Genomic DNA, 24,160 nt, shown 5'->3' with positions numbered 1-24,160 from the left:
GGACTTTTTAACACTAACCTTTGGAGGTCTTTAATGAAGCTAACCCTAAGTTCTTTTAGCTCCATTGGCTAGCCTTGGTCTTTGACAGATCATCTCTCTTCTGGACCCCTTTACCATTGGCCCCGTGTTGAGATAGACCCGTAAGAACATGTCTATATTCTAGCCCTTGTTCTCGTTTATTCTCCCACATTAAATGATCAGTTTAATATGAGAAAATAATTTGGGTTGGTTAGATATTAGATTTTATGACATTATCTCTCTCTTGAAATCATAGTCGTCCTTGACTATGAGGTAGAAGAATAAATCCTTAGTCATTGGTCAATCTTTCTTAGTAGGTAGAGGATCCCTCTTTACCCTACTACAATTTTCCAAGATGGATGACTAATCCATTTGGTGCTTGGGAGATATAGCTGCCGCAAGCATGTCCACTCTTTAGTCCATTTCATTCTCCCAAGTAGAGTCACAAATTCTACTTGGTGTTTGAGAAACGTCGTCATCATAAACATGATTCTAAGCATGCATACTATTTAAATTTTGCACAATAAAAAGAGAACTAGTCTTATAAGACAAAAACATGGTTCATTTAAAAGAAATTTGTTCATTTGCTTACTCTAATGTAGCATTGTAAGCATTGACAAGGTTCATACTATCCTTAAGCTATATTTCTTTCATCCATCTAGCATCTTCAAGAGGATAATTTTTGAACTTAATAAGATACCGTCGGATAATCTTACCATGTCGTAGTACCTTGTCTTCATGCCGAAGGATAGCTTCGCGTTGTAGCACCTCTTTTTGGTCTTCGATTTTGGGAGGGTCTTTATTAATTGGTTCACTTGGTGGCTCTCCTTTGTAGGGCTCAAGTATACTCACATGAAAAGCATTGTGTATGAGCCAATGGTTGGGCAATTTGAGTTGATAAACCATCTCATTGATTGGCTTCAAGATTTAAAAAGGACCATAGTATCTTTTTGCTAATTTAGCATAATACTTTTGATGGCCCGTAGGATTTTTGCCCGTCGTTTGCTTCAATCGAACCTTGGGAAACTTAAGTAAGACCCAATCATTTTCTTTGAATGTTAAGGTCCTTCTGTGCCTTTGTTGAGAGATGGATATAGCTTCCTTAATCTTTTGAAAATATTCTTGTAGGTTGCGGCTATACTCATCGGCAACGAAGATCTTCTCATGTACCTTAAGTAGCAAGGGACTTTTAGGTCTTCCCTCAATGATTTCGAAAGGTGCTTTACCTGTAAAAGTATGTACAATATTATTGTACACATACTCTACAAGAGGTAAGTACTTTTTCCATTTTGAGCTTTGATCTACTTCTGTAACATAAGTCTTTAGTAGATCGAGTACCAGATTGGTTATCTCACTTTGGCCATCCGTTGGTGGGTGATAGGCTGAAGAGAAATTCAATCTTGTACCTAGATCCTCAAAGAGATCTTTCCAAAAATTAATGGTCATTCTAGGATCTCTATCTCACACAATGAAAGTTGGAAATCCATGGTGTTTGAAAATCTGTGATATGAAAAGAGTTGCCATTTGGTGTGCCTTAATAGTCTTTTTGACATGAATAAAGTGTGCTTGCTTGCTAAACCTGTCGACTATTGTCCATATTCCCGTATTCCCATGGATAGACTTGGGTAATCCAAAGATGAAATCCATGGATATACTCTCCCATGGTGAATTTGGGATAGGAAATGATTGGAGTAATCCAGGTTGCTTCCCTCTATCATACTTGGTCTTTTCGCATACTACACATTTTGAAACATACTCTTGTATGTCCACTTTCATGGTAGGCCAATAGAAGTGTGTTTTTACTCCTCAGAGAGTAGGTTGAATGCCTCTATTCCCCGCATAGGGAGGATCATGGGATTCATACATGACATTCTCATGAAGGGAGTGGGTAACACATAGCCTATTACCATGGAGAAGATAACTATCTTGCAAGGTGAATGATTCCTCTTTCTTCCCCAAAGCAAGGACTGCCATTATGTTTCTAAAGTTAGGGTCAGTAGCATACTCATCTATTATAGAAGATAGATCATTGTGAGTTGCTATAGACACCGCATTAACTTTTGGTTGTCGTGAAAGTGCATCGGCCACTTGATTATGCTTACCAGCAATGTGAGCAATATGAAAATTAAATTGTGAAGAAAATTTTCCCACCTCATTTGTTTGTTGGAAAGCTTCGTTTGCGTCATGAAGTACTTGAGACTTTAATGGTCTGTTCGTAAAATGAATGGATTCCTTAATAAATAGTTATGTGTCTAGGGCATGTAGAACAGCTAAAATCTCTTTCTCATAAATGCCCAAGACGCATTCATCCGTATTGAGACTTCGGCTATCATATGCTATGGCATGCCCTTCTTGAAGCAAGACTGCTCCAAGGCAATCACCACAAGCATCACATTGGACCTCAAATGGCTTTGAGAGATCCGGCCCAGTATGAGGAGTGGCTGGGAGGTAAGCTTCTCTTTGAGCTTGTCAAAAGCATTTTTCTCCTTAGCAGTCCATGAATACTTAATGTTCTTCTTGGTAAGTCATGTAGTGGTCCTGCTATTTGTGAAATTTTTTCTATGAAGCGTCTATAGTTTGCACACATACCAAAAAACCTTCTTAGCTCATGTAGATTAGGCCATGCTTTTATTACCTCTAACTTCAATGGATCCATACCCCATCCATACGTATACCATCTTGAGAGATAGTATGACCTAAGTATTGAATCTCTTGAAGGAAAAGTTTGCTTTTCTTTTTGTTGAGAAAAAGCTTGTTCTCCCTTAGTGCTTGAAAAAATTGTGTTCCTCCAATGACTTGGAGTAGATAATGATATCATCAAAGAACACCCCAGTGAATTTGTGGTAGGGTCTAAAGATTTTTTCCATTAGACGATTGAACGTGGCTGGTGCATTAGTCAAGCCAAAAGGCAGGATATTCATAAAGACCAAACGTTGTACAAAACCTGGTCTTAAGATATCTTCATCTACTATCCTTATTTGATGATTTCCACTTTTAAGGTCAATCCTACTGAAGTAGGTAGAGCTTGGTAGCTTATCAAACCAATCTTCTACCCAAGGATGGGAAACATGTTTTTGATAGTAATATGGTTTAGTGCTTGATAGTCCACACACATGCGGTATGTACCATCTTTTTTTTGCACTAAAAGGACTGGAGAACAAAAGGGAGAGGAGCTAGGCCTCACCATCCCTTTGTCACAACCAATTCTTGTACTTGCCTCATGATCTTCTCTTGTTGAGCTTGGGAAACTCAATAAGGAGGATTGTTAGGCGGTGAGCTTCCTGGTAGGAGCTCAATTCAATGGTCATCATACCCTCGTTTTGGAGGTAAGTCCATGGATAGGGATATCATCGATGAACACATCTTGGAACCCTTTTAGAAAATTAGACAAGTCTAACTCTTCTTGATTCCTATCATTTAAATTTGATGAAACATTAGGACCTTTTAGGGACTCTTTGACAAAAATCATGTACCCAAAAACTAAGCTCTTCATTGATTTATCAAAAGCATGTAAATTTACAAGTGGTATAGTACGACGAGACTCACTAGCATCTATATACATGCTCTTTCCCTTGTAGGTGAAGTAGATTCTCCTTTCACGAAAATTCATGTTGGCAGCCATGCGGTTGAACCATGATGCCCCTAGGATAGCATCGTCATGTTGGAGAGGAGAGATAAAGAAGTCTTCTTTGTCCACATAGCTTTGGACATGAAGTCTCAACTTCCCAATCAAGGGAGTAATAGAGGCTTGTTGTCCCTTGAAAGTTGTGTCAATCGTGATAGTATCTCCCATCTTGAAAGCTTGAATGCCCAACTTGGTGGCCAAGTTCATTGATATGAAGTTGTGAGTAGATCCAGGGTCAAACAAGATGAAGGCATCATGCTCCCTTACATTTCCCCAAGCATAGGAGAGAGGTGATCCTTTGCAATGAGCATCTTCTTTTGGAGCTTTGATGGTAGAAGCTCTAGGAGTCTCATTGCAAGCATTTCTCTTGGGGCAAGAACAATAGCCATGTCCTTGCTCCCCACACTTAAAACATTTATGGTCCTTGCAAAAAGCTTCAAGCTCTTCAGGAGAGGGTTTGTTTTTACCTTTGTAAACTCCCTTCTCCTCGGATCGATTATTGTTGTTGTTGTTGTTGGAATTGCCTTGGGAGGAATTTTGGGCATTGGTTTCCCCCTTTGCATCACTCTTGTCTTTGTTTTCCATGGGCTTGACATTGATTCTAGCCCCTTGTTGGAAATTGATGCGCGAAACAACCATGGTGTGGTAGATTACTTCGATGATAGAACTGGGCCGTTGAGAGTTGACATATTCGGCCATCTCTTCAGGTAATCCCGCACAGAATTGTTGCTTTTGCTCGGTGAAGTCTATCCTTTGGAAGATAGGAGCCTTGAGATGTAAATCCCAAAACATGTCTACATATTTTTAATAGACTCATGAGAGAGAAGCTTCAAACTGCACCATTCAATAAGCACTTTGTCCTTTGCATCGCTTGCAAGGAATTGCTTCATGATGGAAACTCGTAGAGTTTTCCATGTCTTTGGGGCTTCGCTATTGCCACAAAGGCTAGCCCACCATTGACGAGCTGATTTTTGAAAGTGTATAGCTACATGGTGTATCTTGGAGGACTCCGTGAAGCCCTCCTCTCCAAAGGCCGCATCAAATTGTTGGGATAAAGGCCAATACTTTGTCGGTGGCACCAAAGGTGCCATCATAGGTGAGAAAAGAGATAGTCTTTCCTCCCTCTTTGAACTTCTTGAGCTTTTGTGATCTTCGCCATGTAGGGTATGCTTTGCGATGTCCTCCCCTCTTGTATTCTCTAGGAGAATAGCCCTAGCTTTCATTGGAAGAAGGGGACGGTGAAGAAGAAGGATAAGAGGGTGATCTACTTCTTGCCCTTTTCTTACTTTGTTTCCTCTCTTCCCTTTCAGATTGACGAGGAGAAGGACCGTGGGTTGACCGTTCCCTCTTGGGAGGAGTTGGCGATCGTCTAGACCACTGTCTTCATTGCGAGACTTCTTCATAGCAACTTTGGGATTCATTGCTTTCTTGTTCTTTGGATTCCTCCTCTTATATGGGAGAGAGTCTTCTTTTGGGGGTCTCATCAAGAGGCCTCATAACCTCTCTCTCCTCTTGGAGAGGAAGGGAAATCCCATAAGCACGACATTGTTGAGTAACTTCGACTTGGAAAGCAGGGTTTCCCATAGCTTGCTGCAACCTAGTAACATGATAATTGACAAACATGGGGGCATCACCATTAGCACCTTCATGTGAAAAATCAAAGTTGTCAATGTTCATTCTTCTCTCTTGGTTATTGTCAGAGCCATGTTAACCAAATTTGTGTGCTTACTTAGTGTATTCTTTGGCAATTTAAAACCTTAGTTGCGACTCCTTTTAGCCTTTGAAAATTAGCTCTTAAGTATCTACACCCACGGCTCGGATTGGTTAATTATAGAGAGTAGTGGAGTGGGTCTAATTTGCAAAGTTGCCAAGGGATAGCTCCTTTTAGACTTCTTATGGCTCAATAATGGTAAATCCATAGGCAAGTCTAAAAAGAATCCATTATTAAGACCAAAGCTCCCAAGGTGTGCACCATCTCCCACATAGTGGGCTCAACAAAACCAATAATAGATCCCAGTCCCACTTACCCTAATATAATTAAAAAAATAAACCATTAATAGACTACTTAAGGACCTCTCTTCTTAAGCAAGAAAGAGAAACCAAATGCTCTAATACCAATGTAATGGAAATGGCCTATGAACTTTGAGAGTAGCGGAATTAGGAAATTAGAGAAAGCACTTTTGTGAGATTACTTTGAAAGCATAGAGGGTGAACTTAATTGATGGTAGCAACATAAACATAATACTTAATTAACTTGGCATGAACAATACTTTTGCAAGAGAGAGAGTTTAGAGAACATGACAGCAGTTGAGGAGTGGATTTATGTGGAGCCGGTCCCCCCTCCTATAGGCATTTGTATTATAGTTTCTCCCATCAAGAGAGACTTGGTACATTACAATCTTTGTGTTCCTTGTGACCTGACCTAGGTGATGCTAATGGAAAGCTTCATGCATCACGAGCATAACATGAACTTTGCAAAAAGCATTGACTATCCCAAGCCTCAGTCCCAAGGCCTCAAACACCTTCGAAGCAGGGAATGAGGGTAGGGAAGAGGAAGAAGAAACTTTCAATAGGAGAAAGAAGTAGTTCCTCACTTATCACCACTCTTCTTGCTAGCATACATAATAGTATAGTAATGAAGATGGAAAGCTTAATCATTGAAGCATGGCTCTTGGTTGGATTCGCATTCCATATCCAAGAGTGTTGGTGTAGGCTCTCAAATTCTCTACTAGCTTGGAGAAGGAGTTGGAGCTCTTGCACTTTGCACTTCACACAATGAGAGTATGTGTGAGTGTGTGTGGTAGAGTATACCCCCAAAGCTAGTCCCCCTTCTTGCTTTGGTCAACCCCCCGCTCCACCCCCTTGTAGCTCAAGCTTGAAGCTCATTGAACCCCTGCAAGAGTGGCCAATCACATGCAGGATGCATTACAAGCAACAAAGGTAGTCTTGGGATATGTGTCCCCCTTTCCCCTTTGAGAGAGAGGACTTGATAAATGCAAAAACAATAAATCAAATCTACTAAATTATCATTGGAACCCTTGGGGGGCCAACCAATCGGCTTTAGGCACACCATGAGGGCAACATGAAGAGGACCTCGACAAGTGTCCTAAATGATTTCTTTGTACCAAGCTTGCCTTGTGTGAGGGTGTGTGTGTTCTCTCTCTAGCCCCCTCTTGTAGGGCTCGTCCCCTCCTTGTAGGGATAGTTGTTGACTTTGTGGACCACCTTACCCTCAAGCACCTTAGTCAACAAGCATGGCAAAGCACCTCAAGCTTGGGTAATGTTCCCAAAAGAATCTCAAGTTCCCTAGTCGGAAAGCACGACAAGCACCTTAGTGTTCACAAGCAAGACAAGAACCTCAAGCACCTTAGTCATCAAAAACGACAAGCACCTCAAGCTTGGGCCGGGTTCCCACCTCAAGCTCAACCCTAGCTTACCTAAGGTCAAAGGACTTTTTAACAATGACCTTTGGAGGTCTTTAATGAGGCTAACCCTAAGTTATTTTAGCTCCATTGGCTAGCCTTGCTCTTTGACAGATCATCTCTCTTTTGGACCCCTTTACCATTGGCCCCGTGTTGAGATAGACAGTAAGCATATGTCTAATACAGATCAGTCAATTGATTGTTTAGCATTTGGACTTGCCTATGACACATAAAGGTTGGCACTTAGGTTCTAATCTCATGGGTACATTTACCCTCAACATGTGGAGTAAATCCCAGAACTAGTGCTATTCTTTGGAAAATAAGAAGAGCCTTTTGTGGCGTATCTCTGCTTAACTTAATGGGATCCCTAAACTTCTTAACTCCACAATCCGAGGAATAGTATAGTGTGCCCAATCATGGCTACACAATACTTGAACCTACAATCTTGTGTGCCACCTTATGGCTAGGTGTTGCCCCCAATTTGAGGAGCCAAAATTGATCCTAGGTATGAAAATTACACACTAATAGTGTCTTGTGGTAGTTATGATAATAAGAAAACTCAAAATTAGCCGCAAAACTTGTACTTTCTCATAGCCATAAATGCACCTAAATATTTTGAAAGAGAAACATTGACGTGAAGGAAACTAAAGTAGATAAACATCTACTGCACACACATGTAGTGCCTTGATGTAGTGAAAATGATCTTGGTTTGTACATTGCTCAAGATACACTCAACATACATCATATCATCTCATAGTATACTATCCCGTAGATATATGGATAATATTCTGCAATAGAAGTGCTAATAAGTAGAGATAGAAGCACACATTCTAATTGCTCTTAGCCATATAATTAACCCAAATTTATTGGGAAATTGGCAAAGACACTGTAATAGATGTAAGATGCTTATTTTCTCTCCATCTTGGGACATATTGTGACTACCTTGTCCTTAGTCCATAAACTACTATAAAATCAAGAAAAATAAATGCCACTTGATTTGGCTAGTTGTGGTGGATGACTTTATCTTCTACAGATAATAAAAAACATCAATGTTGCATGAATATAGAATAATCAAACCCCACCATAAACGAATCATTGCTCATCCATAGAGGCAAAACAAATGCCTAAAAGAGAATATCCACGTCCAAAACATAATAGAAATTGCGTATAGGCAAAATAAATGCCAATCAAAAATCTTGTGGTCATCTTTAGTAATAATTCCCATAAGTACTCTTGTGCTAAAATTCATAACTGAAAACCTGCGTACTTATGCATCGTTGTTTTTTAAAATGTAAATGATTTTCATTAGGTAGGTATGGCTTTTTCCTACATGGAGAATAAACTAGAAATAATGAATATACTTCATGAAATATAGTGTAAATCAATATTTTGGAGTCCAATTAGTTTACCTTGGTTGGAATTTGCATAAAATATTCAACTAGGGTGTCAAGGAATACCCCTATTCTAGACTAGTTCAACTTGATTATTTTGAGTTGTAGGTTTTACTGACCCGAGAAAGCTCAAAATTGAGTCAGAGATATGTGACTAGCCCTATTTTGGACTAGTTTGACTTAATGATTTTAAGTTGTAGGTCTTACTAATCCAAAAAGGCTCAAAATGTGCAGCTCACATCTTTGGGTTGTGGTACCATATGTCTCTTTACACATAATTGTACACTACTTGGTTGAATTAAATTTGATTATGATTAACTATAAAGGTGGGCTAGCTGCAATTAAAATTGTGGTAATTTGGTGATTGAAACACCACTTGGTAGGAAAGTCTTCTCAAAAAATAATGGATGAATGGTCTATTCATTTCCTCAGGCATTACTCCTATGTTGACAGTTTTTTACTAAACTATAGTATGGTTCCAAGGGATATAGATTGTAGGTAGTCCCTCTTTGGGCTGAAAATTTTTAGATCCAAAGGATGTTAGGTTGTAGAGATGTTTTTTTCTTTTGGATAAGTGTACTACTATACCTAAAAACATTGGTTCAACAGTTGGTATTGATCCCATATGTTGAATGACATCTGTAAATTCATTGGTTTCTTCCTACTGAGAATAGCTTACCTTACTAAATTGGTATATTCTTGTTGTTGAATAGATGCTACATGTGATTGCTTACTAGTCTAAAAAGTTTTAGATTATATTGGCTTGCCTAGGGGCTTTCTGGTGCTGGTACTTTTTGGTATTAGTTCTTGTTGGTAGAGAGAGCAATAGCTAGTGTGGCTTTTTGTCCTGAAGAATTCAACTTGGCCAATTGAATGTTACATATAGAGTATTGTAGGTGGATGATGTAAAAAATAAAGTTATATAGACTAAGAATACTCAGCTTATGAAATCAATTACACATCCTTCAATGGTCTTCAAACATTGGAGCTATACTTGGGGGGACTGACATTATACTGGTGTGGTTATTTTGTAGCATAAAGAAGCCCACTACCTGTTAGCCTTTGGAGCTATACTTGGGGGGACTGACATTATATTGATATGGTTATTTGTAGTAAAAAGAAGACCACTACCTGTTAGCTTCTGGTTTACCAAGATCCCTTTACCTCCTTAAGAGCTCTAACCAAGTTTTCTTGAGTGATTCAATGGAAACTTTACAAATAAATAAATAAAGTGAACAAATCTAATTTCTTAGAGTGCTTCAATGGACACTAAAATGAATAAACATGTACAATAATTTATCTTTTGGTTTAAAAAATGACATGTATAACAAACGGATTGGGTCTATTAACTCATGTCATACACTTCTAAGTCTAACATGATGTTTCATTGTTTAAATGGTATCAGAGATTGGGCTACGCTCTGATTGTTGCTTTCAGAGTCATCCTAGTCAAAGCTCATGCACGTAGATGCCCACACACACACCTCATCGGCAAGGATAATTTCCATGCATTTCCCTTCCTTCAATTGTTGCTTTTGGTTTGAAACTCTCATAGCTTTGGGCTTGGTTGTACGGATGCAAGTGAGGACACTCCTTTTTTTTTAAAGGAGTAGTTGATGTACAGATGTATTTGTTGGATAAATACAAATCTACCTCCTCAACTTTGAATGAGGTTTTGGTTTTGTATAGTCATCATCATTGGCTTTGGTCATTGGTCTCTTAAAACTATTTGGTGATCTTTTGTGTTATTTGTATATATAATTAAAGAGTAGCATGACATGCACGTGCACACACATTAAATTGCAAGATCACCCCTTGATGAACCCAAGGCTTTTCTAATTTAGAAGCACAAAACTCCTTAGAATCAATAAAGGGAAATGCAGAACTGATAAACAAGGCATAATTTTCATTGGAACATTTCTTTCCCCACCTCAAGTTGTATTAGATATTAAATATATGAAATAAAGGGTAGTATTCGTGGTGGAGGATTTGGTCATGATGATAGAATTGGGCCAAAATTGGTATCTTGTGGGTGTCTATAAACAAGTGACACATGTTGTTTCCTCCTTTCTCTATTTCCCTCTTGCTTAGTGTCTTCTTGAAGAATTTCTATCATAGAGCTTCCTCTTGTGGTTGTTTCCACTCCCCTATTTTCAAAGCACACAGAGAGCTTTTTTGTTTTGCCTCACAATTCTTGTGAATCTAAATTTTTTTAGATGTTTTCACTATTTTTTTATAAAATTTAGAACGGTTTTTATTTCTTTTTTAAAAAAAATTAGTTTTTTGAAAATCAAAAAGTTAAAACAAATATATAAATACACACGCCTATGTGCGTGCACATGCATGCACTCGCTGATGCACATTCCCACCGGGCTGGCAGTCCCTTGCCCCCAATCGTACCTAGCTAGGTATGCAGTGCCTCCCTCACAGAAGCTCATGATGTTGAGGTAAGTCACAATGTGGGAATTATTGTGAGAATTTGTCCAAAACTTCTTGTGTTTATAAGGCTTGTACACCGAGTGACCCGCTCTGTACTCTGCCATCTCTCTTGAGGTTCGTGTGCCAATGATATTTTGAGGTCGAAAAATTCAAGCTCATTCAGCATCCCAAGTGTTGGTGTGAATTAAAAAACTGCACAATGAGTTTGTGTGTGTGGAGAAATTCTAGGGGAAATGAAGAGATAACTTTTAGGGATTTGTAAGAGGAGAGAGAGCATGAACTGCCTTTGAGACATACTGCATAGGCCTAGTTTGGCATGCCTGCAAAAGAACTAGGTCTATTGTGAACCCACGTACAATTTTTTAAAAAAATCAAGTCTTAATCTAAATTTGAAGCTAAGAAAAACTGCAAGTCAAGGAAACTTAGTGTTAACCCTTGAAAGTAGAGTCATTTTAACCCTCTCTCTCTAACATACCATTTTTCTTGTGAATCTTCAATAATATAGAGATAGTTAGCCTGTGCACAAAGAGCTTAATAACATATGCACAACAAAGGGAAGTTCAAAATCTGTACTGAAGAGTCTGCTTTGCACGCCAAAAGGCACAATTAAAAGGCAAAATTTTTCGATAAGACAACCAAAGAGATCGAATAGCCAGTCCAAGTGAGCATAACATGGCTTTTTAAAGGAAAATTGTCGCTACATACAAGACATGTCCTGAAGTAATAAACAGTATTTTGATTGACAATAACCATCTTACAAGACATTAGTCTTCAAGAGTCTTTTAGTTACATTCTAGTCACCAAACAATTTAAAGGTGCTCTGTTAACAACTGTATACCACCAAGGCTAAAAACAGCTTTTAGCCGGAACACACACAAACAGATCTCTGAAAATTCTTGCAGACGGGCTTATTTCATGTACTCAGGGCGAAAATTTGATGATCTGATGCATGTGTATCTATGCCCCAAGAATGGGCTGTGGCAAAATTTGCTAGACACTGTCAAATACAATGAATGGTATTGCTACTTGGAGCACATGGGCTGTCCACAGACAATGAATGAGAGAGCCACGGACGCTTTTCAACCAGCTTTGAGCACTCCAAGGTAGATGAATTAGCCATATTGCAGTACACCGCACGGTGGAGGCTGGGAAGGGTCTTTCTTGACAGCTTGGTGTTCTAATGCCAACGGTCAGGGTGATTGCCAAAGATTACTCCAGCTTCTGCCAACAAACAGCTGCTTACAATGTGGAAGCTACACGAAAATAACTTCAAGGTTTGCACATGGACTTTTCTCCACATATGCTTGAAGATGTCTGTTGCTTTCAAATTTCCAAGAGTACAATGCCTGACGTTGAGTCATCCCAACAGGATAGACCTTGTAAAGCTTCAACTTGTCGTCACCTTGGATAGCTTTCGGCCGTCCTGACTTAAAAATGGGCACATAGTTTAAGGATGCAAATTTTGAAAGAATAGCCTCATGAAGCGCAGCCACAGTGAGATTGCTGGACCTGAATACACGCAGAGACCCATCATTGGAAACACATTCGAGGCAAATAACATAGCAAAAAGCAACCAAACAACAATGAACTTGCCTTAAAAACACAGACTCCATCTTGAACTTGCCTCTCTCTCTTACAAAGAGATGGTATGTGGTGACTGATTCACGTTTACATTTACAAGGTCTCTTATGCTGACGGTCTTCTTCCAACCTCAACTTTGTACCTAGATGAATGCATAGACGACATGAAGAGTGCACCACCGCCATATCAACCAAAGCCTTAAATGCATCTGAGGGGCCTTCATATTTCCAACTGCTCCAGATCCATCATTTTGTTGTCAGAAGTTAGGCTTCATTGAATCCTCTTAAAGATAAAATGAAAAAATCTTTTACCTTACAGAAGCATTATATGCATCCTCGTGACTTGCAAGGTGCATAATTTGGTTTGCTACATCCTCAATGTCATTGACACTCTTTATGTGTAGAATTGCTTTCGGAGAGGGTGCAAAATCATAAATATTGGGTGCGCCAATCACAACCGGTATTGATCCTGAAGTGCTACAAAACTATGACTCAGACACGTTCCTTTCTCATAGAGATGGCATAGACTTCACAAGCAAGATAATTATTAGAGTACCTGCTACAAGAGACTGCCAAAACTTCTCCGTAACATAATCATCTTCATTAGAGTTCTCGAACGCCAAACTGAACTTGTAATCACGTAAAGTCTCCAACTTATTGACTGCTAACCATACAAAATGTCTCTCAATTCTCAGACCTCTCTCTCTCTCTCTCTCTCTCTCTCTCTCTCTCTCTCTCTCTCCTCCTTGTCTCCCCCAGCCCCTAGCGGCCCCGCCTATTCAGGGTAGCACACCTGTGTGAAAAGATAGAAGCAAAATGATGGCTTCTCCACATGACAAAACACCCCCTAGGACGCTGAAGGCAACTTTCATGCTCACACACAAACGGCTCACAAAGATGGAAAAGAGATGGAGTGGAAAGCGGAGATGGAAGGTTGCAGGGAGGAAAAGGCAGGTCTCCTCCAAATGCAAGCTAGCAAAGAGGAACAATGGAAAGAGGAGAAAGAGGACATGAGGGCTGAAATCGACGTGCTCAAAGGGGAGGTATTATTGGTCCTTAAAAAAGAGCTGGCTGAAGTTAATACAAGAGGGGCACTCGAAGAAGGAGAACTTCAGCCCTCAGTGATTGAAGAGCTCAAAGTCATCAAGGAGCAAGCGCAGGCGATCAAAGAGGATGAGAATCAACATGAAGCAAAGACATCTACATGGGTGGAGGTGATCACCAAGACGCAAAAGAAGATGGATGAAACAAAGAAGCGGATACAGGTCGCCAAGAAAGGAAAAGGGAAGGAGGCATCAACCCCCACACCAACCATCATTAACATGACACTAGAGGAGGAACAATGGAGATGCTCACGTGCTGTACATGTGAGAGTTAAAGGTCTAAAAGATCGAGATAAACTAGAGCAAGAAGTAAGGGAGCTCATGGAGTTGATGGGAATAGATAAACCAACGCACACAAAAGCATGGAGAGTTGGTAAAAGAAGTGGAGGTGTTGGAGAGACATTTTGCACTTTCCCCACTATTGAGGCGAAGAAAGAGTTTTTGAAGAAAAGGCCCACATTAAAGAAGACTGGCATATTCCTTGTCGATGATCTCACTCTATCACAGCTTGCCTGCATGCAGGAAGTTATGCCAGAGATTAGGGGGGCAGGGGAAAAAGGAAAGATAGCCTTCTATAGAGAAGGGAAGGTGGTTATTATGGAGCGACGCTCCACATGACGGTTGGAGACCTATGGGACCGAACTTAAAATAGCAGTGTGGAACTGCAATGGGTCTCTCAAGCCTGATGTGGGTGCCTAGAGGACACCTTTCGAGACAGGGATATTGTATTCTATTTAGAGACTCACCAAGCCCCGAATATAGATGGGAAATAGCTCATTGAGTACATGTCGGGGGGGAAGGGGGGCGATTAGCAATCCTTTTAAGGGAAATTTGTAGTCACTTGTACATATTGTTCAGAGAGACGATCATGCCATGTACATGTACATGAGATTGAAGGCTGACACAAGTAGATTTCTCTATATTTCCATATGCTACTTTGCTCCAAGTACATCAACCTATGCGTCACCTAAAGGAGAGTCTCCTTTCTCTGTGCTTGATGATGACATATGGGAGTTCTCTAGGGATGGGCTGGATTGCCGCTCACAAGATACAGAATGTACAGATACTTGCTAGATATGGGCACCGCACATGGGTTAGCCATACTTAATGGCTTACAGAGATTCCCATCAACCACCTGGTTTACTTGCTTCCCACATCGTCACGGGGCTAGCACAGTGGATTATATTATGGCCACACCGAGCTTTCTTTCCCATATTGAGGACTTCAAAATTGGACCCCGGCCCATGGGGGTAGCAGTGGACCATGCCCTTTTGACATTAGACATCTCCTTCCAATTCACCAAGATATATTGTCACTTCGGAGACGGACTCTATTTACATGGATGGGATTTATAGACGCCTATACACAGAGGATCCACGGCGACCTTTGGAGGAGCTCACCCATATTCTAATAGAGGCTCTACGGGATGTGGCTAGGGAGGCTAATCCACATACACAGCCCGAGCAGAGACGCCGTTCTGGGACTATGCCCCAGAACAGTTGCTATGATGAGGAGTGCAGAGATTTGAGAGCCCGACTACAAAGACAGGTTTCTCTAGGAGTCATCACTCATAGACAACCACGTATTGCCTTCGGGCGTTTAGTACGTCGAAAGAAGAGGGCCTTTTTGGCTAGCCTTGAGCAGGAGTTATACCAGCTATTTTTGAGTCAGGATTCTAGCGGCTTTTTCATGAATCCTCTCCAGCTCTAGCTATTACTTCTCCGGAGGTGTGGGGCCCATATGCAGCATCCCTATATACAATGTCAGGTCAGCAACCTCTATCGGATACACCAGAGCCATGCCCACATGCATATGTTTTCTTTACAACGGAGATGGAAAAGAAAGCCATTGACAGGATGAAGCATGGGAGGCCTTGTGATCATGAGGGATTAGCGGCCGAGCATTTTATTCATGCCACAGATATGCTTGCAGAGCTTATGGCTATGATGTTCAACCGTGCTATGTGCGAGGGCCTGCCTGAGACTTGAAGTTTGTCTACTATTGTGCCTATCCTAAAGGTAGGAACCCAATGGAGCTTGGGAACTACCGTACTATTATGATCGGTCACACATTAGCATGGTTCTACACATCCATTCTCGAGCAGCAGCTAAGCAGATGGGCAGGAAGACAGGATATATGAGCAGCAGGACAGGCTAGTTTCAGGCACTTGATGCACAACAGAACACCTCAAGAGCCTGCTCACACCTGTGCAGATTGGCCTCCTGGCCCTCCAAGACTCAAGTACAAGGCTAAGTCGTCGGCAAACTCATGGTCAAGAAGCTCATCTGCCCTAATAGGAAGCTTAAGACCATACAAACCAACCTGCTGAGAAGTCAAAAATCTGCTCATTGCCTCAGCATAGAACAGAAAGAGAAAGGGGGCAAGAGGGCAAAAGCACCTGACTGTGTGCACGCCTGTAGAGAGCTCACACACCTCTGATCCAAGCATCTAGAAAACCCATCTAGAAAACCCATCTTACTTAGAGCTCCTTGACAAAACCTGTGTGGGTCCCATGTATAATGCTCTCTAGGAGTGGCTGGATCCTCAACCTCAGAGCCTTTGCTAGAATTTTGTAGGATGAGTTAAGGATAGTAATGGGTCGCCACTATCGAATCTCATCCAAGGAGCCTCCCTCCTTGGGAATCAGGTAGATCAAGCTCTCACTCATGTTGTCAGGCATCTCGCCAGTGTGCAAAACGTACTAGAATGCGCTGCAAAGATCTGAACCAAGCAACTCCCAATACTCCAAGAAAAAGCTCGGAGTCGACCCATCCTCCCCTGGGCAGCTACCTCGGGGGGTGCTTTGAGGGCTTCATGGAGCTCCTCTAGTTGGAGGGGAAGCTCAAGTCTCTATCGCATCTTCTCAGTAACAAGGCAAGGCAGCTGTGCCCAAACTTCCTCTCTGCATGCATCCTGGCGCTCTGACTGAGGCTCAGCTGACAGCAGATTACGATAAAAGTCAGTAGCAACTGCATGCATATCCTCAGGCTTTGAAGCAACTGATCCGTCGGGTCTCCTCAACTGACTAATACTGGTGTGCACATGGTGTGGCCCCACTGTCTCAAAAAACTCCCCAATAACTCTGTCACCCACTTGGGTTCACTATGATGCCCGCTGATGAAAGGCAAACTCATAACGCCACTCCTCAATGCTAGCCAACTCATGTCTAGCCTGCTGCATCTGCTCCTCCAACCAAGCACTGTCTGGATGTTGCTCCTGCATCCTCTACAAGGAAACAATGCCCCGTCGAAGACGCTTCTCCTCCTCCTGGGCTACAGCCAAGCAAGCTGCAAACTCTTGAAGGTAGAAACGGCTAAGCTGTGTTATTCCAGAGGCCACTCTACCAACAGGGGTATCCTGCGTGTCCAGGCTCTCTGTCCAAAGTGCCTCCACCCGCTCTCTAAACTCTAAATCGAGCAAGAACCTCTCGGGGATGCGTAGCGTCGGACACACCTCCCCCCCATATCTGTCTGTCACAGTGAGACTCAACAACATGAGACCAAAACTCTGCTCGTGCACTTGCCACATTGAGCGCATATATGTTCAGGAAACCCATGAGGCAACCCTGAACCTGCATAGTAATCCACTAAGCTCTACCTGGCACAATAATACCTCTGCCCTCAATGGCCTACTGCCAAGAATCCACAATAGCCATACATACCCCTCCCTAGATACCTCTAGGTCCAAATGTAGCTGACCAAAATGTCTCATAGCGACCACGCAAAATCTGATCGTCTAATGCGGCTCTCACAAAGATGATGCTCCTCTAGTATAAAAATATTAATTTCACCACCCACAAGGCATCGTTGAAGCTCTTGACGCAACCGACCCCTCCTTTGACGCTAAAACTGGGGCCCTCCTAATCCCTGCACATTCCATGAAAGAATTTACATGAGTCTTCATGGAATGACGCTGAAAATGGGGCCCTCCTAATCTCTGCACGTTCCATGAAAGAATTTCCTCCTAATCCCTGCACATTCCATGAAAGAATTTACATGAGTCTTCATGGAATGGGACAATCCTCATAGACTCGGTGAAAAAAAAATAGATGTTGCAGCAGCAGCTCACCTTGCTATCTTTGAGGCCGGTTTGGATGGGGAGTAATCCACACCGAACGACCTCTAGACAAACGCGTCTGAAGTGACTGTCCCATCCAGGCCCAGGCCGAGCATGCAGCCCGTAGGGCTACATCCTGTGTCCAAGAATCCTCATGTACAAATACATAGCAAGGGGGGCTCTGAGTGTTAGCAAACAAATGCACCACAATGTGCTTGCAACTTGCTGCATCCGACGGCGTCACACTAAACTTGGCTAAAGGCCAAAGTGTCTGTATCACATCTGTCACCCCCAGGTCCCCTGTGTGGTGTGAGAACTCAATGGCCTGGACCTGGAGGCTGGAGTCAATCAAGAACTGTGTGCAGGGTCCACTCTATATGATCCCTGCCGCAAAGCGGAAAGGAGAAACCTACTGCTGTATCTAGAGCGTCAGTGCCTCGCACTGCTAGAAAGAGAACGTAAACTCGAAAGCAAGCATCCTCCAAGTCGGGAGAAGAGTCACCCAGGAAGCGTGTGAAGTTGTAATCGAAGAAGTCCCATCGTCAACGAATGTCAAAGGTGGTCAAACAACGAGAAACTGCTGCAAAAGGAGAGGTCTGAACCAGAAGTGGCATCCTCAGGTGGGGCTGTCCCTCCCGAGCCATGCCACTCCTAGCGAAAGCACTACCAAGAGATCATCTCGTTGTAGATATGTGTCCAATCTCTTGCGTCTGAGGAGTGTGGGATGGGTCGGGTGATGAGGCTGAGGGTCCCACCGGGGAGAGAGGAGCGGGAGGTGGGGGTGGGTGGAGGAAGGGGAGGCAGAATGGAAGCGTCTAAAGGTGTGTGTGGAGGGGGGGGTGTGGAGATGGCGAAGCTGAGGTGGAGGGAGCCTCCTCAGGGGGGTCCTGTTGGAGGTCAAAACGGTTCCCTGCCGGAACCCAATGATGTTGAGCTGCAGGAGGTCGGCCACCAAGGGGGCACTGTGGCGAGCACGCCCCTGTCGACGATGGTCGGGCACTTGCTGCCAACCGTCAGCTATCCGATCGCTGGCCTCTGTTGAGGTACCAGCCTGTGTGTCCTAGGTACCTGCGCATGCGCTGTGGGTCGAGATCTCCTAGAGGATAGGCCTTTGCTAAGTGGCCCATCTACCTGCAAATGAAGCATTGGTTCCGGAGGGGAGACCCGAATACTCCACACTCTGTCTAATCCAACCGCCACTCACTCGAAGCAACAGTATCACCTTCAAGAGGGAGTGTGTCTCGAACAAGAACCCGCACAGTAGGTAAACCTGCAGCCTTGGCCGCAACTGAAGCTGCAGTGCGCGGTGACTCCAGAATTGTCCCGAACATGGAACCAATCCTGGGAAGTAGAGGGAGGTACTCTCTCCTCGAGCCTGGGAAGCAAACCGAAATAGGCAAGTCGGCCTCCTCCTCAAGCACACAAAACCATGATGCCATTGTCTGAAGTAAGCTTGAGCTGCTCGGATACCAAGTGGGCTCATTGATATCACCGTGGTCGACATCTCTGGAGACTCGAACTCTATCTGATAATACCCTCTCCCGAGGATCTAGACATCGGTGATCTTGCCCACATCGGAGAGGAGTCGAGTCTGAAGTAAATCCCGAACCTCGCCTTGGCTGGGTGGAGTACCAATAATCTTGCAGATAACCGAGGTGGCTTGCAAGCGTTCCACCTCGGCCATCAAGCTCGCTTGCTCTTCTCTTGAAAGAGCAAGTTGAAGGGTCAGCTCCGAGGGGTCGGGCGAGGGGGCTTTTGAGGAGTCCCTCTGTAGTGGAGTAGGGCCGCCATTCTGTGTCTGCTGCAGTCGAAGAGGGGGCGAATCTGCCAAATCCTTCACCAATAGGCTGCAAACAGCCCACAGCAAAGGGGGCAGGTGAGCAGGCCGAAAGAAGCGCGAGGCGGGAGAGGGGGGGTGGCAGGCTGCTAATGGTAGCGCGCGGGAGGGGGGGGGGGGGCAGCTGGAGGTAGCAATGGCGAGCATGAGGGTCAGCAGCAACGAGCACGATATTCGATGTTGTGTGTTACACAGCCTTTGAGGGAAAAGGTTTTGACAGAGTGCCATTGTCCACCTTTTTCGAGCCATCGCGGCATAGATACCACCTTGAAGGGTGTTGAGCGTTACTGCCGAGGCTCAAAAAGGATGTGGACGAGTTTGTTCACAGATGCTTAGTATGCCAAAGGTCAAGTTTAACAGGCATGAGGCACCAGGTCTCTTACAACCTTTACCCATATCCTCCCGTCCTTGGGAAAGCATCGCTATGGATTTTATTTTTTATCTTCCCAAGACTCAGAGTCGGCATGATGGCATTTGGACAGTCATCGACAGATTCAATAACCAAGCCCACTTAATTCTAGTAAAGAAGACAATTAAGCCCGATCACTTGTCGAAACTGTTTGTTTCACAGATTTTCCGATTACATGGTATGCCTGAGTCCATTGTTTTGAAGAGAGATCCCCGATTCACTGATTTGTTTTGGAGGGCAATCTGGGAGAACATTGGCACGCGATTGCAGTTCTTGTCCTCGTTCCACCCACAGATAGACAAGCAATCTGAGATAGCCAATTCAGTGGCACGCCTACGGAAGCAAGGGGAAGGAGCGGCTTTTTCCAAATATGAGTATGGGATACTATAATCTTTTCCAAATTCAAGAAAAGATTAATAATGTATCCTTTATACTAAAGTTGCCAGATACTTGGAAGATTCACAATGCTTTTCATATGAGTCTGTTGAAACCTTTCAAAGGTGAGGTACCAGTCAACAGAGAGCCCGAGGAGCAACCTGAAGTAGAAGAGAGCGAGGAGATTCTCGTTCGAGAACAGACAAGGAAAGGAAAGTGAAAGGTAAAGTGATACGGCAGTTCTTAGTTAAATTCAAGAACTATTCGGCATTGGATGCGAAGTGGATGGAGGAGGACCTAGCAGATACTCCTCAGATACTGGAACTTTACCTTGAGGCTATTGGTCTAGCTTCGACTATTCCGAGAGATTCCGACGATCATTAGGGTTGAATCAGGTGCAGACAGGACTGCACAAGAGGGAGTTACTCTGCTCCTTTGTCACGTCACAGATTACCTATATGGATAAAGTCACTGATTTCCCTTTGGATTTCAAGGATACTAATGGGCTGATACTATTCTGATGTATGACTTTATGAAAGAAGTACTTCCAACTTGGAATTCCCGAAATGAATCTGATATATGTGCTCTCTCATGTGAGTAGTGTTTGAGTGCTTGTTTGAGAGACGGAATGACTACAGCATTTCGGTCTTGTTTTCCGGAGAGATGGGATTGACATGATAGTAACAAGATTTAGTCAATCGAGACATCTGTGGAGATCTGCGATAGATTTAGATGTGATTGCTAAATACATTGCCGATTAATCATGATTCTCATCCAAGATCTCAACACAAGTAGTGATTTGAATGTTCAGTAATTGTCGCCTTTGTGCGAGTGCTGGATATGTGGTGTCTAGTGCGTCAGTGCTTAGAGTCAGTGTCTATTGAACTGGTTTCTGGCTTACGTTTGATTTTGCAGGCGTAATCAAGGGCGATTACAATTCTTTCAAGAGGGGGGTATGTCACAAAGTGACGACGTAGCATGTCTACACGGACAAACCCTAAGGAAACTGGCAGATAAAATAATTTAAGTTGTTCCAACTTATGAGGTCTCGTCTGATGGGGCCAAGGGACACAAGGAACTTAAAAATAAAGCAAGGACCTCAAATCGCATAGGAACTGCTGACGTGGCAAGCTGTACGATAACCCGCGAATACACTGAGTGCTGACATGGTACAGTTATATGGTATTTCCGCCAATTGCGGCGTTGTTTACGCTTGCAGCATTGGTGCTTTTTGGGGCCAGTGCTTTTGAAACTTGAAGCTTTTCATATACTGCTTTTGGACCTGAGGCCTTTATAAGAGTTGCCAAGGACTCTCTTCCTCGGATTGGCTTGGGAGCACTGAGCAGACAGAGGACCTCGGACATTGTACTTTGCTCAGAATCAATATAAAAATAAATATTGAAAGGGGCGCCGGGGGCCAATACCTCTCGGCATGGAACTACGCCGGGCCGTGTCATATCTCTCCGTTGTGATTTAAAGTATTAAGTGTTTTTCAGTTGCTCTTACGTGTGTCGTGCCAGATTCTCAACTTGGGGTATCCAAGTTAGTTACAGTTGTTGCGGCACGGCTGGCAACACTAATGGATGGAAAGGGATAGAGAGGCCCTTGGTATCTATGATTTCCCGGATGATTAGATTCAAGGCCTTAGTACCTCATGAGATTATTAGAGCAGAGCTAGCTGCCACTCCAGTGGTGATTGCGGCACTTACTAGATCAGTCTCTTTCATACATAGCTTGTGGGACCTTCCCAGAAACAGATATGCCCGGCTTGCTCTTGAGTCTTCCTGGCAGTTGGCCTTACAGGGAGACATGGCTTGCTAGTATGGATAGATGACTTCTTGGTTCCAGATGCATGGTTTTAGCATGGACAGACTCCCTTCCTTCCGGTACTCTTTGGAGGCCCTCTCTCTCATTGTGACACGGACAGAGATTACTAGACTTACCCGCCAGGACTTGATTCAGATGGACACCATGAGGACTTGGATAGAGCCTACTCAAGAGTTGGGCACGAAGATGGCTTTTTACAGAGAACATTTTCTCCAAGTCACGATAGCTGCCTTTGTAGTCAGGCCCAGCTATATGGATACACATTTATCATATGGGGTGCGGCGTGCTATTGGCCAGATACACACATCCTCACACCAGCTTGAGATTGAGACTGGCAGATATAGAGGAGTTCTGGCTAAGGCTAGGGTATGTCGTGTATGCCATAGGGAGCCAGAGACAGAGCTACATTACATATGTCATTGCTCTGCATACTATGAGATTCACTGGCAATTCCACTACTTATTCATAAGGGTTTTGGACCACTTTCCAGAGTTATGGGTTACCACGATCAAAGATTCTTGGGTCTGTTCTTGCTTGACTTGAGGAGACATAGAGATTGCTTGTTGAGGCGACCAGAGAGCAATCTCAGCGGCAAGTTACAGACTATTTCAGGCCAGCCATCAACACTAGACAGCTAGACAAACAAGTCCTACCTCCATCAAAGGCAAACTGATTGACCGTGTGATGGACCTACGGAGATCCAAGCATCCACGATTACAGAGGAGGGCATCCCAGCATAGACATAATACAGAGGAGCATTCGGATTATTTTGGCATGCCACGCACGATACCCATTCAGGCTTTTTTGTCCATGGAGGACATCGAGGAGATCCGACACTGACAAATGCTGGATTTACTCTGAGTTGGAGGATTATCCCCTTCTTAGTAACTTAAATTTCTTGCATCCCTCATACTTGTGTACCTTTGTATTGACTATGAGAGTCTCTAGTCTTTCCCCCACTTTCACTTTCACTACAACATTTTGTTTAAGATGTTAGTCTTTCTTTCAGCACACGGACTTTTATTAGATAATCATGGACGAGTGGCTACAGGAGTTTTCAAACTGGAGGACTGAAGAAGAGGAGACTGTCAAAGCACTAAAGGCCTTCAACAAGGTGCTACTGCCAGGTTGTAGAGTCATCGATATCCAAGAGGTAAGCTCCCCATCTCGCATATAAAGACTACACTTGCCTAGACCACAGTATCGGCATTGGACTCCTTGATATGCAACAAAGATTTAAATGCACGGCACAGTGAGAGAAGCAGCGTCACCGGATCTCCTTTTCAGTTCTCCTCATAGAGGCCATCTCACCCTATCCCATGTATTTTATCCTTAACTCTAGCATATCTTCAAGACGGGAGTAGTTTCTTTCATAATGAGCATATTGTACACTTAAAGGATATTAGGCTTCGGATGCATTGCGAGAGCCCCTATACACAATTTTAGTAGAGTCCACCGGTGTAGTATATGCCCCATGACCCGTTATCATTTTACCAGTTTTTTGTTTTGAGAGCCCCTATAGTTTAAGCAAAGTCCACCACCGTAGTAAATGCCCCACCGTCCACTCTCATTTACCAATTTTTCTTTTAGTTCATGCATGATATCACATGAACATGGACAACATCAACGTTCATCATATATTTTTCTCATAGGTCAACATGGCCTTTCACAAACATTAATACAATCTCTCTCTCTCTCTCTCTCTCTCTCTCTCTCTCTCTCTCTCTCTCTCTCTCTCTCTCTCTCTCTCTCTCTCTCTCTCTCTCTCTCTCTCTCTCTCTCTCTCTCTCTCTCTCTCTCTCTAAGGCACAAAGCCAAAACGGCCAAAACTACGCACGGGGAAAAAAAAAACCTCCTGGTGAGGGGGAGAGGCTATCCACCAAAGCTTGTGAATGATAGGCACCTCCAAACTGCGAAAAAGAAGCAAAGCACCCAAAAAGGTATGAGGTGTAACTCAAAAGCCCTAGACACCATCAAAAGATGTCCTGAGAAGCAATCACTGCACAGAAGGGTTAAGGATGAGCAAGAAGAGGCTGAAGAGGATAAACAAAACTCTTGCTACAGAGGAACTCATCCACG

General features: G+C 43.2%; 1 protein-coding gene across 2 annotated transcripts in view; it reads right to left on the bottom strand.

Annotated features, from left to right (window-relative positions):
• Nucleotides 1-11,610: 11,610 nt before the first annotated feature.
• LOC147439661 (glycoprotein 3-alpha-L-fucosyltransferase FUT11-like) overlaps nt 11,611-24,160 on the bottom strand; it is a 32,109-nt gene continuing 19,559 nt past the window's right edge. Inside the window, exons 4-7 of one of the 2 annotated variants that reach the window (XM_086485482.1) lie at nt 13,031-13,138; nt 12,787-12,943; nt 12,488-12,706; nt 11,611-12,403 (exon numbers count right to left, since the gene is read on the bottom strand). In XM_086485482.1, coding sequence (XP_086341608.1) covers nt 12,148-12,403; nt 12,488-12,706; nt 12,787-12,943; nt 13,031-13,138 — 740 coding nt within the window. In that variant the 3' untranslated portion in view covers nt 11,611-12,147. The remainder of the gene's footprint in view (nt 12,404-12,487; nt 12,707-12,786; nt 12,944-13,030; nt 13,139-24,160) is intronic. The other variant, XM_086485483.1, reaches the window with a different exon arrangement.

The sequence above is a fragment of the Adiantum capillus-veneris genome, chromosome 16, assembly GCF_014529385.1.
Source record: "Adiantum capillus-veneris isolate H3 chromosome 16, ASM1452938v2, whole genome shotgun sequence".
Classification (NCBI taxonomy): Eukaryota; Viridiplantae; Streptophyta; class Polypodiopsida; order Polypodiales; family Pteridaceae; genus Adiantum; species Adiantum capillus-veneris.
The sequence above is the reverse complement of the archived record's forward strand: the minus strand, read 5'-3'. Positions and strand labels throughout refer to the sequence as shown.